General features: G+C 40.5%; 4 protein-coding genes across 11 annotated transcripts in view; 1 reads left to right on the forward strand and 3 right to left on the reverse strand.

Annotated features, from left to right (window-relative positions):
* Window positions 1-128: 128 nt before the first annotated feature.
* On the reverse strand, window positions 129-3,930 carry LOC130424518 (cytochrome P450 20A1). The gene is made up of 13 exons (XM_056750256.1): window positions 3,755-3,930; window positions 3,560-3,609; window positions 3,319-3,485; window positions 3,074-3,207; window positions 2,821-2,988; window positions 2,656-2,734; window positions 2,458-2,570; window positions 2,319-2,373; window positions 2,133-2,253; window positions 1,384-1,495; window positions 767-831; window positions 607-696; window positions 129-534 (listed from the first exon to the last, which is right to left on the reverse strand). Exons 1-13 carry the CDS (start codon window positions 3,824-3,826, stop codon window positions 384-386), a joined length of 1,377 nt encoding a protein of 458 aa, XP_056606234.1. The 5' UTR covers window positions 3,827-3,930; the 3' UTR covers window positions 129-383.
* A 690-nt stretch (window positions 3,931-4,620) lies between these two features.
* zp2l2 (zona pellucida glycoprotein 2, like 2) lies at window positions 4,621-7,463 on the forward strand. 3 transcript variants are annotated; one of them, XM_056751597.1, is made up of 9 exons: window positions 4,621-4,943; window positions 5,111-5,301; window positions 5,438-5,535; window positions 5,620-5,777; window positions 6,379-6,568; window positions 6,670-6,814; window positions 6,897-6,972; window positions 7,054-7,170; window positions 7,264-7,463. In XM_056751597.1, the coding sequence occupies exons 1-9, from the start codon at window positions 4,655-4,657 to the stop codon at window positions 7,380-7,382; spliced, it is 1,383 nt and encodes a 460-aa protein (XP_056607575.1). In that variant the 5' UTR covers window positions 4,621-4,654; the 3' UTR covers window positions 7,383-7,463. The 3 variants fall into 3 exon arrangements, with proteins under 3 accessions (XP_056607575.1, XP_056607574.1, XP_056607576.1); XM_056751596.1 differs by having other exon boundaries at window positions 7,054-7,463; XM_056751598.1 differs by having other exon boundaries at window positions 4,749-4,943; window positions 5,122-5,301; window positions 7,054-7,463.
* tmem237b (transmembrane protein 237b) lies at window positions 7,457-12,570 on the reverse strand. Of its 2 annotated transcripts, XM_056751600.1 has the most exons (15): window positions 12,449-12,545; window positions 12,304-12,348; window positions 11,771-11,890; window positions 11,573-11,604; window positions 11,454-11,467; window positions 11,012-11,083; window positions 10,810-10,935; window positions 10,634-10,727; window positions 10,374-10,534; window positions 10,165-10,288; window positions 9,180-9,371; window positions 9,032-9,105; window positions 8,644-8,740; window positions 8,443-8,564; window positions 7,457-8,076 (listed from the first exon to the last, which is right to left on the reverse strand). In XM_056751600.1, exons 3-15 carry the CDS (start codon window positions 11,786-11,788, stop codon window positions 8,012-8,014), a joined length of 1,191 nt encoding a protein of 396 aa, XP_056607578.1. In that variant the 5' UTR covers window positions 11,789-11,890; window positions 12,304-12,348; window positions 12,449-12,545; the 3' UTR covers window positions 7,457-8,011. The 2 variants fall into 2 exon arrangements, with proteins under 2 accessions (XP_056607578.1, XP_056607577.1); XM_056751599.1 differs by lacking the exon at window positions 11,771-11,890 and having other exon boundaries at window positions 12,449-12,570.
* A 540-nt stretch (window positions 12,571-13,110) lies between these two features.
* Window positions 13,111-17,657, reverse strand: part of LOC130425331 (MAGUK p55 subfamily member 4-like) — an 8,706-nt gene continuing 4,159 nt past the window's right edge. Inside the window, exons 9-24 of one of the 5 annotated variants that reach the window (XM_056751589.1) lie at window positions 17,133-17,657; window positions 16,570-16,651; window positions 16,375-16,487; window positions 16,197-16,268; window positions 15,805-16,001; window positions 15,628-15,686; window positions 15,522-15,539; window positions 15,404-15,442; window positions 15,284-15,304; window positions 14,881-14,922; window positions 14,330-14,509; window positions 14,137-14,217; window positions 13,970-14,063; window positions 13,779-13,887; window positions 13,537-13,671; window positions 13,111-13,426 (exon numbers count right to left, since the gene is read on the reverse strand). The exon at window positions 17,133-17,657 is cut by the window's right edge and continues 143 nt beyond it. In XM_056751589.1, the coding sequence (XP_056607567.1) occupies window positions 13,235-13,426; window positions 13,537-13,671; window positions 13,779-13,887; window positions 13,970-14,063; window positions 14,137-14,217; window positions 14,330-14,509; window positions 14,881-14,922; window positions 15,284-15,304; window positions 15,404-15,442; window positions 15,522-15,539; window positions 15,628-15,686; window positions 15,805-16,001; window positions 16,197-16,268; window positions 16,375-16,487; window positions 16,570-16,651; window positions 17,133-17,657 (1,959 nt within the window). In that variant the 3' untranslated portion in view covers window positions 13,111-13,234. The remainder of the gene's footprint in view (window positions 13,427-13,536; window positions 13,672-13,778; window positions 13,888-13,969; window positions 14,064-14,136; window positions 14,218-14,329; window positions 14,510-14,880; window positions 14,923-15,283; window positions 15,305-15,403; window positions 15,443-15,521; window positions 15,540-15,627; window positions 15,687-15,804; window positions 16,002-16,196; window positions 16,269-16,374; window positions 16,488-16,569; window positions 16,652-17,132) is intronic. The other 4 variants (XM_056751591.1, XM_056751590.1, XM_056751594.1 and 1 more) reach the window with 4 other exon arrangements.

Below are 17,657 nucleotides of genomic sequence, written 5' to 3' on the forward strand. Positions count from 1 at the left end.
CCCATCCCACTTCTATCCCTCCCCAACTTCTTTTTCAGGATCAAAACTGGTTTTCCGCTTCAGTTCCTTTATCATTAGAGGATTTGTCTTTTTGTGAGATCTGAATTGATGAATGCATGGATGCACACTTGTTTTTCCTGTTTATTAGCATAGAGGATTGCAAATCAAACATAATTATGAAACAATGATCTTTCATTATACAGCATGGAAGAAATGTGTTCCAAGTAAAAAATGTTGGAACCAAAAAGCTGAAATGTTAAACGGCACAATAGAATTTTAATTTGATCTCGTCTACTGCAGCCCAACCCCGCAGTTCACATTTGTAAACCCACAACACCACCACATCGGCAGAACATATTGACATCATTTCCCTGAAGACTCCGTTACTTCCTGTTGCTGACCGTAATCCAGGTGTCATCTTTGGGTGTGGACACCAGCTCGTACCTGGCCTCAACCACCTGCCCTTCAACTTTGTGCAGTCTTAACCTGCGCACCAGGGTGCTCAGCAGCACTGTGGCCACGGTGTATGCAAACCTAAAAGACAATGAGATGAAAACATTATTAAAATGTGATTACAAATGATTCGCTCCGGTGAATATCGGATACCTGAGTTCAGGGCAGGCCTGGTTTCCAGAAAACCCCAGCAGTGAGAAGCTCTTCGTCACTGATTCATCAGCGAATCTGTCGGGGTTAAACCTGTTGAGGAAGAGAAACCGTCAGAAGCACTACAAACTTTACTAAAGTACCTTATATAGGACATACATACTTGTATGGAAGTGACCAAGTATCCGCATCCTGAAGAACGACACCCAGCGCATAAATAACCAATGTCTGCAGAAATCACAAAAGAAAAGACTTTTAATTTGTTAAACATGCACGAACCCTCCTAACCATCTACAATATGAAACAAAATGAAATAATAATTCACATTAATGTGAATCTCATTTTAGTTCAACGGCATGCACAGCAACTGGCAAATGATAAAACATTTCTGTCATATTGCACTGTGTAGCCCCGCCCACAGTGAACAAACAATATATTGTGATACAAAAAATATATATTTTGTCAAGCTTTGGCAATTTTTACATGTTGTCTTTTTAAGTCTATTGGTTGAGCTGACAAAACCTGACCTGTGTCAACATGTTTCTATCAGGCCAGTGCATGACATATGGCGCCATCTAGTGGTGAGGTTAGGAATTGCAACCAAAAGCTCACTTTCCCCCTCTTCATTTCAAAGTACTGCGGTGGCTGACACAGAACTAAGATGTCGTCACGTTTTGGACACATTGGACCTTTAATATTGTGCTTTTGCGGTTAAGCATTCTTCTTTCCTTTCTTAATATAAACTTTGTTCTTAACGTACATACAGAGGCTTGTTCTCACCTCTTTAGGAATGACATGTTGGTCCACCTTCCCCTCCACCTCCTGTAATCTGGCAGCTACTGGTGTAAGTTTGGATGTGCGTACGGTTTCATTCAGAACCTGCTGACAGTATCTGCAGGGAGGACAGTCAATATACAAAATAATATACATGTGTGCATTTGACTGATACTAACACGTAACGTAGAGCTCACACAATGTATAAGCACATAATGCTTAGCGACAGGAACACATACAAGAGAGACTGTGATGGAATACATTATTAAAATAAACAAACTGACCGAAATCTGATATACAATTCTTTTTAGACACAAAGCCACACATAACTATCCTCACTAACAATCATGCAAACATGTTTATATTTGTTCATTACACACACACTTTCATCCAAAGCTACTTAAAATCAAGAGAGCATTAAATGTTTTATCAATGAGCTAATAATAAGAGCAAATGAACAAGTAGGATCAGTTTCTGATGTTCTTCAGACAATACAGAATAAACAATATCTTGTGAATTTCCACGTGCCACTGGAAATTTTAAGGAAATGATGTGCTTGTCAAGCTTGGATTATTTATACTTCTGTTGTATATAAGTTAATGCATGTTTTTCATCTCTGATTTTTACTTTTATGTTCTACTAATATGTTTTACCAAAAATTGTGTTTAACTACCGTTCTGTGATCACAGACGCGCCCTCTAGTGGCCAAAATGTAGATTGGAAAGGTACCATGGAAATCTATGATGTTAACTCACCTGAGCTGAGGAATCTTCTCCAGGGTGACAGGGTCTTCCCCCAACACTTCATCAAGCTCATGATAGAGCCGCTCCTGCACTTCCTCTGATACTGACAGAAAGTGTACTGCCCAGATGCACACTGGGAAATGACACAGATAAGAACAGGCCACGGTTTGAAATAAAAGAAGCAAAGTTTAGACTTACAGTTAGCAGTGATGACACAGCCAGCTAGAGTAAAAACCATACCATCTTCCATCACCTGAGGACAGCAAAATACCACTTATATCAATCATTTGATCAATTACATTTGAGTGTAGGTCAGGTGAAGTCGAGATGATGTCACCTGTCGTTCTGTCAGATTGGCCTGTAGTAGACAGTTAACAAAAGAGGATTGATCAGACCCTTGACCCTTCTGTTTTACCACAGACTTCAACACTGACTCCATCTCGGCCAGCGCTGAAAATAATAAAAACAACGTGTCTGATCAATGAACACTGAACAAACAAAAATACAGTCAAAAAGGGCTTAACCTCTCGCTCACCGCTCTCATAATGGGCTTTTCTGCTGGAGCTCTTCTCTAGTGATCCATCCAGATAACCCTTGCCAATCTCTGACCAGATCTATTCACATTTAGATTTTTTTTACAATTAAAAGAAAACTATGACAAACAAACAATATTGCAGAGTAACTACTAAGAAACACTCGCCGCTTCATGGTTCTTGCGGAAGCAAATGACCTCTGCATCGTCCTGAAAGCGACTCCCCATGGCAAGCTGAGTGACAGCTTTCATAGCCAATCCAAGCAGATGTGAACACAGGGGGGTGTGCTGTGATTTGGGATAGGATGCCCACTTATCAACTATTTCCTCCACCAGCTACAAAATACAAAGTAGTTGAAAGAACCTAAATCCATGACACTAATAGAAAAAAATGTACAATATAAAAATACTTCACACACACCTGAAGCAGAATAGGAAAGTGATTCTCTAAAGTTTTATTGATGGCTCCCTCATACACTTTCTTTCTCATCACTTCTGCTCCTGAACCTGGTTGGTAACGTAGCAACGACTTTAGCATGGTCTCAAACGAATCCGCTAAGGAAAGGGTGCGAACATGAAAGTGTGTTTGGATTTTTTGTCATACGCAGGGTGAATGGCAAGCAGATTTTGTATTTGTTGTCTTGGAGCTCTTGGCAGGTTACTCACTGGTCCGGTTGGGGTTGATGTGTTGCTGTAGTTGGGCCACGGCACCCAGGCTGACCACCGGTCTCCCACCAAACCAGAAAGATGCCACGGATCCAAACTCATCATGAAGACCCACCAAGAATTCGTGCAGGCTGCCTTTGCTCACTATGTCCTGCAGGTTTCCGTCTCTGAGGAAGATGAACAGATTGAAAAGTGTGTTGCTCAAAGTTGAATGTGACCAGAAAACAAATTTAAGACTTACTTTTCCTCTGTGGGGTTTAGTCCAGGTATACCTGAGGCTCTTCTAGATGACTGCCATTAAAACAACACAAAACATTGAGTTAATGCATCTATTATAAATATGATTGTCATTTGCAAATTGTAGCAGTTCTTAAACAAACGATTATCACAACTACAAAAGTTGGCAATACACATCAAAGGGTATTTATTTATTCACCGGATATAAATACAGGACGGCACCGATTAAAATAATGACAAATGTCACTGCAAAGATAGCAAAATCCAGCATATTGTTTTTTAAAAATGTCTAATGTTCATCATAAATAAGGTTAAACTGTGCAAACTGGCTTTCCACGTCTACAGTGTGAATCCAAAACCAGCGAAACTGAGCGGATCGGCTGTCAACTACACGACCTGAACAAGACTAAAACAATCAATCGCAGATACTGAAATCTGCACTTTAGTCGTTTTACTTTCTTAAAATAGTTTTTACCACGTGAAGTTTACTGCGCTCACCATCCATCTGTTATGATTTGTAATAAAAACTATTATATTCGTAACAGAAGTGGAATCTTTTTTTTTCCGGCAGGAGAGCAAAATATTTTTTAAGCTTCTCATTATGAAAATGTATTTTTACATCTTATTTATTTCAGATTTATTTTTAAATGTTTTGTTTTTATTCATTGTTTTTTGTTCCGTTTTGTTTTTATTTTAATTTAGTTTGTCCTGTATTTTGTATCTTGTCATTTTGCAAACTGCATTATAAGGTAGATCTGTAAGTTTGAGGCGATCAAACATTAGCACTTCATTTTCTATTGACTAAATATTTCCGGTAACATGCGTGACTGTGAACTTTACGCTTAAAGACTTCATGCAAGCTGCGCAAAACGATCGACGTGTAGTACCAAAGTACCGCGAGAGCGGTTCGAAAGCATGTGGAGCAGTGTATTCTCGCGATAATTCAATGTCATATTCCCATCGGTCTGCGCAATAGGTCGAGCACACCGTTTGTCCATTATGAAGGGGGCGTGGCTTATGATAATTAGCCTCGTGCTGATCTCTTTAAACGTGACGCACGGGAGAGAGAGAGTTAACTTTGCGAAAGTAAGAAGCAAAAATGGTACTAACCGAAACCGTACTTGCGATCACACTCAGTGTGTATTTTAGCAACGCTCAGAATCCTCAGCCCTCCAGGCAGATGCCACAATATCAGGCCGGTGGTTTTGAAGAATTTGCCCAGCGCGAGCTGCATGACCCCCAGCAGCAGGTGAAGGTCTCGTCCCGTCAGCGTTGTGTGCTGGAGCAGCACGAGCGCATTGAGTGCGGAGAGTCTGACATCACCGAAGATGACTGTGACGCCATCAGCTGCTGTTACGATGGACAAGGCTGTTATTATGCCAGAGCAGGTGAGAGGTCTTTATAACCTCAAGAAAATGTATGTTTCACATTTTTATAAAGATGCTTCTTATATATATATATATATATATATATATATATATATGTATGTGTGTGCGTAGATGTTACATATTTATAAAAAAATGAAACCTTGATGCTTTGATTAATCCTGTCTCAGTGACCCTGCAGTGCACGAGAGATGGGCAGTTTGTGTTGGTGGTTGCTCGAGATGCCACGCTGCCCCACATCAATTTGGACTCCATCCACCTGCTGGAGGACAACCCCAGCGGTCAATGCGCTTCTGTTGGCACTACAGCCACCTTTGCCATTTATCAGTTTCCGGTCAGCTCCTGCGGCACCAAAAAGATGGTGAGGCACAACAGAAGATGCTCCATGTGTGGGTCTGATCACAAACCTCACAGAGGGTCTTGATGAGAGATGAGATCCAATTCTTAATTTATCACAAACAGCAACTACCTCTTACGTATCTCTGCTTTTACTTTAGGAAGAAGATCATTATATTATTTACGAAAACATGATGTCAACAGCGTATGAAGTGGGCATTGGACCCCGTGGATCCGTCACACGAGACAGTGCATATGAGTTGGGGACTTGTTTTGTCACTCACTAAACTGGGCTTCTGTAGCAAAATGTGAAAGGCATCAGGTTATTTGATGATTTTTCCAGGTTGAAGTTCCAGTGCAGGTATTCAGGATCTGGCGTTGAGGCTCTGATGATGGAGGTGAATACAGTTCCTCCTCCTCTCCCCGTCTCTCAGCAGGGCCCACTCAGAGTGGAGCTTAGACTCGCCAATGGACAGTGTACCACTAAAGGATGCACGGATGGTAAGTGTTCACTTTAAAGCATCACCGATGGCATGTGTAATGCATTTAACAGCTCATCTTCCAGCGTTACAGTAACATTTGATGTGTTAAGAATGGTTATAACTTTATAGAGAACAAACAGCATGTGAAATAATGATCTTATGTTGAATGTGTGTGTCCACGTATTGTAAAAAATAAAATAAGATCTTGTCTATTGCACACATCTGTAGAAAGTCATCTCCAAATTCTATGCATAAGGATTCACACATTTGGATGGTGCTTTAATAGAGAACAATCCTGGAATAATGAACCTTTTTTTTCTTCATATTTAGTCCAGAATTTTCAATTTTTTTTTACTTTTTTTTTTACTTTTTTGTACTCATTTATCCATATTTTAATATTCCCACATTTATTTTCATGCTTCTGTTATTCATTTCAATTCACCTTTCTGTGTGCACCTAAAATGTGAATAAAATGCACCCTCTAGTACGATTTTATCGGTTGTCTTGTTTGTTTCTATGTTTGGATCCTTTGATTTGGTTCAGCACTTTGTCCGGCCCTGCTGAGATAAATGTGCTAAATAAACCAACTTTACTTACTATTATTGATTTGTATATTTTAGACGACGTGTATGCATCGTACTACTCTGAGGAAGATTACCCTGTCACCAAAGCTTTGAGAGAACCCTTGTACGTGGAAGTGAGGATTCTGGAGAGGAACGATCCAAACATCGTCCTGGTCCTGGATCACTGTTGGGCCACGTCCACCCAGGACCCTCAGAGTCTGCCACAGTGGGATCTGATAGTAAATGGGTAACTGCCAGATGTTTCTTGTTATTCTGCTTCCTGTTTACAATGTGTGAGATGAAAAGCTGTTGTGAACCTCAGTGCTCACTCAAAAATTGAATTCCTAGCTGTCCCTATAAGGATGACCATTCCCTGACCACGATGCTTTCTGTTGGAAAGTCTGAGCTCCAGTATCCATCTCATTATAAACGCTTTGTCATGAAGATGTTCACTTTTGTAGATCAGCCCTCTCTTGTGCCGCTGCAGGAACGGGTACGTTTGCGTTACTCCTCATGCGTTCTGTTAGATTTTGGTTAATCTCGTTTGTCGTCTCTCTCCTCCCCGTCTCTAACAGATCATCATTCATTGCACCACGTCTGTTTGCCACTCGTTAGGCTCAGAGTCCTGTGAGTCCAGCTGTGGCAGGACGAGTGAGTACAGCTCCATACAAGATTCTACATGTAGTTGTGTTTAACTATGTTAAGTGTGTTTTTCTGTATTTGTTCTGATAGGAAGGGCAGTTTCAGAACAATCAAAGGATTCTGAAGAGAAAGTGTTAGTTTCCAGTGGCGAGGTCATGTTCATTTCTGATTTACCAATTTCTAAAGATCTTGTGGATGCAGATTATGGTATGAAATGTTATTTGTTAAAAATATTTGTACAGAATTTAAAAAAAAAGATTCTGAAAAATGTTTGCTTAGGTTTTTTGCTTTGTGTTGTAGTGTCACACGCATTGGTTTATGGATTATGGTCTGTAGCCGCTATAACAGTGTTTGGTGTTTTTGGGCTCGTGGTGGCTGTTTTAATCCGCCGCGTCAGACCTCAGCCGGCTCCGGTTTGAATTAAAATAATCACAAAAAAATTATGTGGCCGTGTTTTATGTGGCTTTTGCTAGCCTCCAAATTAAAGGGTCGCTTCTCTAAAAAAATGTTTATTATAAATGTCACAGTTGTAAAGCATTGCACTTTAAAAGGCTTAAATACACTACAAGACTCAGGTTTTGCCCAGATTTTCAGTCTGGACTTGTTGCAGAAAGTCTGATAAGATTTGATAAGTTCGTGTGTTTCTACCCAGGGGGGGACTGGCCATCTGATGTTCCGGGCATTTTCTCGATAAGCCGCTATTGTTTTAGGCCGTAATGGATGCTTTGGCTGCTCAGACGGATGTATTATAAATGCGAATGCAATCAAGGCGAATTCAAAAGACACGTATGCATGCCCCCCACCGGTCAACAAAAATGCTGGAGGGCCAATGTGGGCCAAAAATGGCAGGGCCCATTTTACTACCTAGTCCAGCCCTGTTTCTATCAGAAACTTTCAGAAAAACTGCAAGTGTATGATGTCTAGTTAAAAAAAATCTGTTCATGTTGTAAAAGTCTTGTAGTGTATTCTAGCCATAAGATATATATCTATATATATATACAATCCTGCATCAAAAATGGTAAAAAAACAAAACACTAATTCAGGTGCCTCATGCAGTGATGTTTCCTTTCTCTTCTGCCTTCGGATATTCAGCTTCCATTGACATTAAAAACTCTGTAAGAGGAAAAACACATGTGAATATTATTTAAATGATTTAAACCTCTAGTTTCGACGTAAATCTTGGAATGAACATTTGTAAATTTATAATAGTTTTGTTTAAAATAAGATTATTAGATTCAAGTCCTTATATATATATATATATATATATATACATATATATATACATTTCTCTGAATTTATAGCAATAAGAGAATAAACTTTATAAAAGATATGAATTAAACCTGCAAAAAAATGACATTATACCGTTTAAGTTTTCTGCATCATTACGTGATTTTTTTTTTTTATAAATGGTATTTAGGTCACAAAGCTGAACATGGTCACACATCAACTGTCGACTGAACTTTGAACATTTGTATTTACCTTCTGTGTGGTCAATATCTGGACTTGATGACATTAGAACCCAGGCCAGCCCGACCAGCAGAGTGACGACCAGGTTTACTACAACCCACGGGTAAATGATGCTGCTCTCTGAGCCCGGCTGCCTGTGAAATCAGACCAGCGCTCATCACATGAGTCGTGTTTATTTACCCATCATGCTCTGCTAAATGAGAGAGTGCTTACCACAGTGTGGTGTTAGAGCTGGAGTATTGATTATAGAGATTGATCCGATCGCTTGTCATCTGCTGGCTTAAAGATAATACAAGTGCACAGAAGTACACTGAAAAATAAAAATGTTTATAATGTAGAAGATATATTTGCGTGGACAGTTGCACTGCAGTAACAGGATAAAAGCAAAGCGGGATGCGTTCCAATCACTAAATGTGATCATTAATTTGTACATGATGCGGGACAATCCAAAAATATGCATAGCCATGATTGTTTATGAATTTCCAAATGAATTTCATGACACACATTATTGTAAGATTTTGGTAAGCTCTAACATGTAAATGCTTCATATAGACGGTATATCATCTTCTCCCTGAGGGACAGAATGAATCGATAAACTCACAGAGAGAGGAGAGAGCCACAGGACTGAGGGTTTGTAAACTTCTCATGGCCACAGGAGCTTCAGCCAGATTTAACCTATGAGAAGAAAATACATTCTAGTTTAAGTATGAAGATATTGATGTAGAGGAACAGAAGGTGTGGTGATGCACCTGTCGAAGGCAGAGACGGAGCTGAGAGCCAGCAGTAGATACATGAGAGACTGTGCGGGGTAAGCCAGCGGACGATACTGCTGAAGAAGATCAGAAACTCTGCTCATCTGTTCTCCAGACAACACATACATCACAATAATGTTCCACACAGCATAACCGGCCAAAAAGCCATGCGAAAACAGACCGATGACCCTGTGAAGGAAATACATATGAGGCTCACAAGTCTTTCCACATCGCTTATACTTTTGATTGATAAAGGGATAGTTGACTGAAAAATAAAAATTCTGTCATCATTTTCCCACTCGTTTTGTCTTTCTTCAGTGGAACTCGATCGAAGATATTTTGAGAAATGTCTCAGTCTTTCTGTTCATACAATAGAAGTCAATGGGGTTCAGTGTTGTTTGATTTTTCGACATGCTTCAAAATATCTTCTCTTGTGTTCTGCAGTAGAAAATCATGTAGTGAAGACAGTGGCACATAAATCAGACATTTGAAGTTGCACACATAGATTATGAAGGAAATGAAAAAACTAGTGACAGATTTGCCATCAGATTTGCAAACGCCTCTTTTGGGGTAAAAATACTACTGTCTGTATTTACTAAACACACGCAGTGAAAATTTGTGCTAAAACGGCGTGGTGTTTTGTGACTGACTTTATTGCATATGCATTTGTAGAAACTTCCTCTTCAGACGTAAACTATTAAATGAAAATTATTAAATATAAATAAATCACGCAACGTGATTTGCTACGGATTGCGCTCGTCCTCGCACTGGTATTCGCGGTACTATTTAATGCCCCAAAAATGCATGTCTTAAATCCTGCGCTGCTCTTGGTAAATTGCTTTGGTCATATGGAAATGAGACATTGCGTCTATGATTTTTTATGTGCGCCCACTGAAATTTCCACTCCCGTTTGCCCTTTTTAAAATCGCGCTCTAGCATTATTTTATCCTGTTTAGTCATTCTTGCCCTTAAAGACAGACACCTGTATCCACTGTGTACTCTCATTGACACATCTCTGGTGGTCCACATTGAACGGATGTCCATAAAGCTCTGCTCCATCTGCCCGCTGGACATCCACTGTTCCACTCGCTCGGCTTGAAAACGTCCTGCCACCAAAAAAAAAAAACGAAATAAAGAGCGCGTCACAAACTTAAGCAGGAATCACAAACGCTGACATGAACCAGCACTTACGACTCTTCTCCACAAACACTTTCCCCACTGGCTGACTTTGTCCTTGTGGAGCAGAGAACAAGGAATGCTGGGAAACTGGGGCTTGTGGGTCTGTGATGATGTCATCGTCCTCCACATCCAGATCGTTGTTGGACTGCGTCTCTGTTACTTTAGGTTTCACCCTGGTGAGAGAGAGAGAGAGAGAGAGAGAGAGAGAGAGATGTGAATGAAACCAGGACTTGTTTAACAAAATAGAAACACAACACTGGTCAATGACTCACTTTTTCTTTTTGGGCCTGCGTGTCACTTCCTCATCAGTGTTGTGGTCCATCATGTCTCCATTTGACACCAGGTCTGTTTGAGCTCCCTCTACATCTGACCAATCAGAGCACAGTGATATTACACATCTGTGCGTTACAAAACAATCCGGTTGAGTGATACAGAATGACGCTTGTACCGACGGCTTGCGCTTTCTTCTTCTTTTTCTTTTTCTGCGGTGGGTTGTCCAGAGGCTCGGGGGTTAAAGGTTCCCGACACTCTGACGCTCTGCGACTGGTCACCTCTCCCATTTCCATTCCACCGTCTGCAGAAAAAATACATGGCATTAAATAAATCCTGCATGTACACATATATATATATATTAATATACGCGTTCTCACCATCAGGTTCTTCTACACTCTCCACATCTCTCTTTGATTTCTTTCTCCTGCTCTTTGGTACAGGCATCTCCTCTGTAGAAGACAACAATGAAGGCATCTCTTCACGTTGAGTTGCTTTATCCATAAACATCAATTTGAACTTTACACTTTAAAGTTTCAAGATCTTGAAAATGAGAATTGTGTTCCTCACGGGAATTTAACAATGAGAGCTTAACAATGAACAATACACAATCTACAGAATGAATAAGAGACCCCTTTAAGCAATGAAAACAAGTACATGTGTGTTTTGTCGCCCTTAAAGGGGTTGTTTTATAAAACATAATGATATTAGAAAATTTGTCATTCTTTTAACATAATTCTGTAAAACATTGTAGTTAGGAAACAATCAATGGATATCACTCCTGACCAATCAGAATCAAGTATTACACAGAGAAACACTCACCTGTTGTGTCTTGACTGTGTGTGTAGTCATAAGGAAGGAAAAGGTAAGACATTTTATATAAGAATGAAGTTTCTAATGTCAAAAAGTCTCAAACACGTAAAACTTCAATGGGATTTCACCTGGGCATGGACGGCAGTGCTCGTGGTCCCCTCTGAAACAATAACAATGAGTTAGATTTGAAATCAAAACAGATTTTACAACAACAAACTCACTACGGTCTACTGTGCGGCTCCCTAGTTAGACGAAACACACAACGAGACAGGAACCTCGATGGGTCGATATGTGCCAACATTTTCCGTTCACCAGATCAAGCTTACCGTTGTCTTTTTTGTCATTCCAGACAAGACGGAGATCTGATGTAGACGTGTAGACAAAGACCTTAGTGCACTTACATCAGAGATTAATGTGAGTCTGGAGTATTAATCTGAGACGGGCATCTGCCACAAAGCAGGATTATGAGAAGAGAGGAGGAGTCAGGAGCACACAGTGTTACTCAACCGTCCAACAAACACACATCCATAAATTTCATTCTTTTTTTTACATCTACAAGCGTTATTGTTAATTATTTTAAATGTGTACTAGATTAACTACACGTTTTATGGTTAAACTATGGTAACTATGGTGTGGCAAATTTGAGGTTACTGTGATTTTACTACAAAGTTAAATCATGGTTAGTTTACATGCATTATTTATTTCCATTAATATGAAACTACCTCAATTCAAGCCATGCATTCAGTGAACAGAGTTTTACATGAATAAATAAAGCTTGCAGTGGATGTAAATCTTTATACAGTTACTCGTCGAGGTTATAAAGAAACACACATTCCAGATCACATCTTTAATATCATACCTTCGGTACTTGAGGAATTGGGGGGAGATCTCTCCTCCTCGTGCTCTGAATCAAAGCAGAACATCCAAAAACATCACATCTGAACACGCGCACACAACACACATTGCATCAAATCATAAACATACAGCAGGTACAACAATCTGACCTTCGCATCGAAGTCCATTGTTTTAGATTTCTGCTTAATAATTAAAACTATCGATCTAAGTAACTACAGCAACAATTATTTTACTGAGTCGTTGCTCTGCATGTGTCTATTGTTGACGTTGGAGACGAGTGGGCGTGTCTCGATCAATGATGTCAATGCGCACGCCACGCAACAGAGCCGCCATTTTAGGAAGGTCAAAACTCCCCTAACAAGGCATTGAAGTAAACGGAGAGGTTCAGTTTTCTGGATAAATCTTCGTTATTTTACTCCTCCGTTGTCCTCGGCAATTCTGTCCGGAAATGTATGTATAGTTTGAAGTGGATTATAAGTATTAAAATACCAAATCTCTTTTAGTGGGCTTAATTCGCTGGTTGCACAAAATGGCGCCGGTGAACTTTTGGATTGAGCGGGGTAATTTCCGGTCGTATAACACTTCATAGGTAAATGAGGATTTGGGGCAAATATGAGATATCATGACAGATCCACTTAACATTGATGAGCACTTATTTAGACAAAGCCCAAAACAACTCGATAGTGTTATACGAGCGGAAATTAGTCTGCGGATTCTGGCGTCGCAAAACCTCACCTGCGCCATCTTGTGCCACTAGCACATATAGGTTTAGGTTTCTTTCTAAATTAAAAATAATGATAAACAACATAGATGAACTGAAAATATTTTTTATTTTGATAAGGAATTTCACAGACAACACAAACAGTTTTCTCAGCATGAACAGTGAAACGAAGTATATTTGCATATTCATGCGCTTGTCATCCTGTTTGCTCTTCTCAAGACTGCTCTGATGGTTTGATCCATGCGGCTGGTACCCACTGCGGCTCATCCTGAGCTCGCCTCACTGCTGTCAACAGCTGCACACATGCGGCCTGCAGCCCGTCATTTACTATCACGTGATCAAAGAACTGACAGTACTGCTGCTGCATCTTGTGTCCCGCATCCTCGATTTCCTGAATGTCTTCATCCTGAGAGAGAACGAGAGATGGGGTCAAGGGACGTTTAAACAAACAGTTCACCATCAAACAAAAACAATGTTAAACACACTGTCTGTACGTATCTATAAGAGCTATTTCACCTTAAAGGGTCGGCTGAGGAAGTAATTTGTGATGATGTGAGAATTCATCCGAGTATGTTTCATCTGTTCAGCAGGAGGGGGCTTTATAAAGATGACATAAGCTCTTAGCTCAGGGGACCTTACTGACTCCAATGCCTGTAGGTTAAAAACAGAGTAAGGAGATTCTTCCGATTCTTCTATATTCCAGCTACATTATACATGCCAGTAATTGTGAAATGAAGAGATTGTTAAGAGAAGCTCACGTAAGGTTCAATGTCGATCACACAGATCTTTCCACCGGCCAGCACATCTTTAACTGCATCTACACATGTACCATAGAGATGACCTTCAAACTCCCCAAACTCAATAAACCTGAGGCATGAGAGAAGAAACTGATGAAATGAACACTACAGTATGATGATATACAGGAATAACGTTTGTCAGGATGTAACACCTGCGATTGTAGATCATCTTGTCAAACTGCTCTTTGCTAACAAAGTGATATTCTCTCCCAGACTCCTCATGGCATTTGGGCGGTCGTGTGGTATCTGAATGGAAACAAAAATCAACAATGACTTTTTCCACCAGTAAAATGCAAATATTTTCAAGTCACAAACTCACGAGGAACAGCTCCTTGGTAAACCTTTGGGTTGATCTCGATGAGTCTCCTGCGGAGTTCATTCACACCGACCCCAGAAGGACCTGAAAGCAGATGTTTGGTTCAATTTTAAAAGATTTATTTTAAAAGGTCCGCTGCAACCTGCAGTCTTCGGTCTGGTTGTAGAAGCTCACATGTGTGCAAACGTATACTCACCCACGAGGACTATTAGACGATGTGTGTGTTCTGGATGGTGTTGGTATCGCACAACCTCTTCGTATGAGTTGGACAGAGAACTGTAACAGCTTGTGGGGCAGCGAAGAGAGCAGAACTGAGAAGTGCCAAAAGCCTGACCCCTCCGCCGGCGACAGAGACGAAGACTTCTCCGGAAACCAGCTGAAAAACACACCATCAGATGCACGATCAATTAAATATCTTTGACTTTTGTTGTTGTTGTAAAAACAATTGATGTAGGATTTACAACTCCTAATCCTTAATCCATCAACATGTGACAGGTGCCCTAACAAACCAATCAACGGTTGGTTAAAAAACTTGTTGTTTACAATGAAAATGATAGAAAATTGTCACCCATAGTCTTCAAAACAACTATACAGTACACTGTAAAATTTGTTTGTAAAATATTTATGGACAGATTCACACTGATGCCGATCATAAAAAGCACAAGAATATCAAGCATATGTTCCGCTTTAGACATGTCGTTTATACTTGAATATAAACTAGATTTATTAAATGTCAGATTAACTCACTCAAATAAATCCCATCAACGTTGGTGCAGAATTCACTCTCTTCTGAAATAAAACACAAGACACTGTTTTAAAACATCTAATGCTGAAAGCACAGCTAATCTAGTAAATCATCACATACATCACACTGTATATCTGCACTTGCTAATTGCACTTCTGGTTAGACCTAAACTACATTTCGTTACACTGTACCTGTATATGTGTAATGACAATAAAGTTGAATCATCTAAATGCATAAATAATGCTTATGGTTTTTGGGACTCACCATCATTTAATTCTTCTGAGAGCAGGGTAACATTTTAACACAAGTACATAATTTAACATCATTTTACATTAACAGATAATGTAAACAAAAGATGCCTAAAACCTGCTGTTCTTCTCTCCTGATAAGTCAGGACTTACCTACCAGATTCAAACGCCTCCTCATCTGTGTAAGAGAGAAGTTTATAGACATTATGAGTATGTTACAATCATCATAGACATCTTAGCGTTAAATTTTAGCGATCAGACAGTTGAACACTTTTACCTGCTTCTATGCATTTGTCGTCGATGGCAATGTCTTCCTCTAAAACACACCAGTCACAAGTTCAGACACAAGTCAAAATGCAGAGATGTCTGTTTCACGAGTCATGTTAAAAGCTCACCTTCATCCACTGTGGTTACTGCGGGTCGCCATGGAAACAAAAGATGGTTGATATATGAGAGCTGTTTTTATATTACATAATAAATGCATGTCCAGTGTATACTCACAGGTCGTGACGCAGGTGTGAGGTTGATAAGGCTGAGACCACCACACCTCCTTCTGCTTCCTACACACACACATTTTGGTCATAAAAATGTGGCTTCTAAATCCCTTCACATCATAGCCAATGTACATGTGTATTTATCCTGTCATCGAGCTTTAACCCTTGTTGACGTTGAAAGAACCTTTTGAGAAGTTTGGTGGAAGGAATGAGGCCGGCGCAGGAGGAGATGCTGGGCAGTTTGATGGCCTGCCACCAGAGGGCGTCTGTCTGGTCCACGATCTCCAGGATCTCTCCCTTCCTGAAGGCCATACCAGCATCAGTGCAGGGGATGGACGGGTCCACCAGAGGGTTGTAGTCCACCATGGCGCGCATGAACAGCTGACGAAGAGAGAGCAAAGACGTTACAGAGGTCACACAGACCTACCGTAAACGGTATTAGAAGAAACATTACTCAAGGTAGTGTGCTCTGAATCTGAGAAGTGTTACATATATTGTGTAATATATATTATTTGATCTTTTCATTTCTTTTGTAACTGTTATGAAGTGTTCTCATGATGATGTTTGATGGCTCACCATGGTTTGGTTGTTAACTGGTCTGTCGGTGATGGGAACCACCTTGAACATTATGGTTCCCTGAGAATGAGCCTGTGATCAGAAATGAAGAAACACTACTATTAGCTGAACATAACAAATCCATCTCGATTCATCTCATTCTTATTTTATTAAGCATTCATTTTCAATATTTATATACTGTAGATGTGTGTGTGTGAGAATGAACCAGAATTTGTATGATCTGTTCTGGTTCCAGACCAAACACAGGATGACCGTTGACCTCCACCAGTCTGTCTCCAGCATGCAAGAGACCTTCAACAGAACGCACATGAATTAGACATAAGTGTGTGTCAAGTTCGCATGAGATGTTCAGCGAGAAAAGTGTGTTTCTCACCGCTGCGGTCAGCCAGTCCACCGTGTATAACTCGGGCGATGTAGATTTCCCCCGTCACATCGTCTCGTCTGATCGTCGCTCCCTAAATGCCCCAAAAAGCAGATATCGATAAAAAATCTTCAAGGATTCACCTGACACGAAACAAACATCTAGATCATATCTGATGGGTTTGCAAAGGAATGTCATTTATGAGGGACGACCGGGCGGCGGTGTGTTACGTGAAGAGAAGAAAATCTTGAGGAAAGTCAGAAGATGATGATAAAATAAACGTAAAGATGAGAGACAACCGACAACTTTCTGACAGACAGGACGAACACTGATGTTGTTACCATGGACACTTAATTGACAGGTGGTGATGTGATGACACACGCATAAGAAAGTTTTGAAAGAACAGCATGCCTGAGACAGGAAGAATCGGACAGGATAACCAGGGAAACGCTGAAGATGCTTTATTTGCGTATTTTGTTTCTCTTCTTGCTGGCGAGACACCCAAATGTGCTGCTCATCTCTTTTTGGTTCTTTGAAGAGCCATTGGTCGTCCAATGAGATAGTGATGGGCTTACTTTGACTCTGCCATTGATTGATCCATCATTGGAGGCGTGGCTAAAACATCTCTCCTTTGATATCATTGGCTGTTGTTGGAGAGTAATGATGGATGAAGAAGAAGACGAAGAAGAAGACCCGACAGAACAACGGGAATTGCGCGTTGAAGATGCAAGAGCCGGACTGTTGGGAACGCTGAGCGATGTCCCGCCCCACCTGCTTCCCACCGCGCACGCATTTCTTGCAACTGCATTTTTACATGCATTACCAGGGGTCGCATTTCTTGCGAGAACTTCACTGTGAACTACTGACGTGCTGTTTTCTGCGGCGACTACCTTCTGAAGCTTCTCGACCACATGCGTCAGCAGCGTCATAGCCTCAGAGTTTTCCTGCATGCTCTCAGACATGCGATCGCTCGCGGCGAGCATTCTCTCACCGAGCAGCTGGATGTTTTCAGAACTGCGCTCAATGCATCCGCCTGCGTGTTTCAAGGTCCTCCACAACTCATCCAGACCTTCCTCCTTTTCCGACCTTATATGTGAGCA

This window comes from Triplophysa dalaica, chromosome 6 (assembly GCF_015846415.1).
Source record: "Triplophysa dalaica isolate WHDGS20190420 chromosome 6, ASM1584641v1, whole genome shotgun sequence".
Lineage (NCBI taxonomy): Eukaryota > Metazoa > Chordata > Actinopteri > Cypriniformes > Nemacheilidae > Triplophysa > Triplophysa dalaica.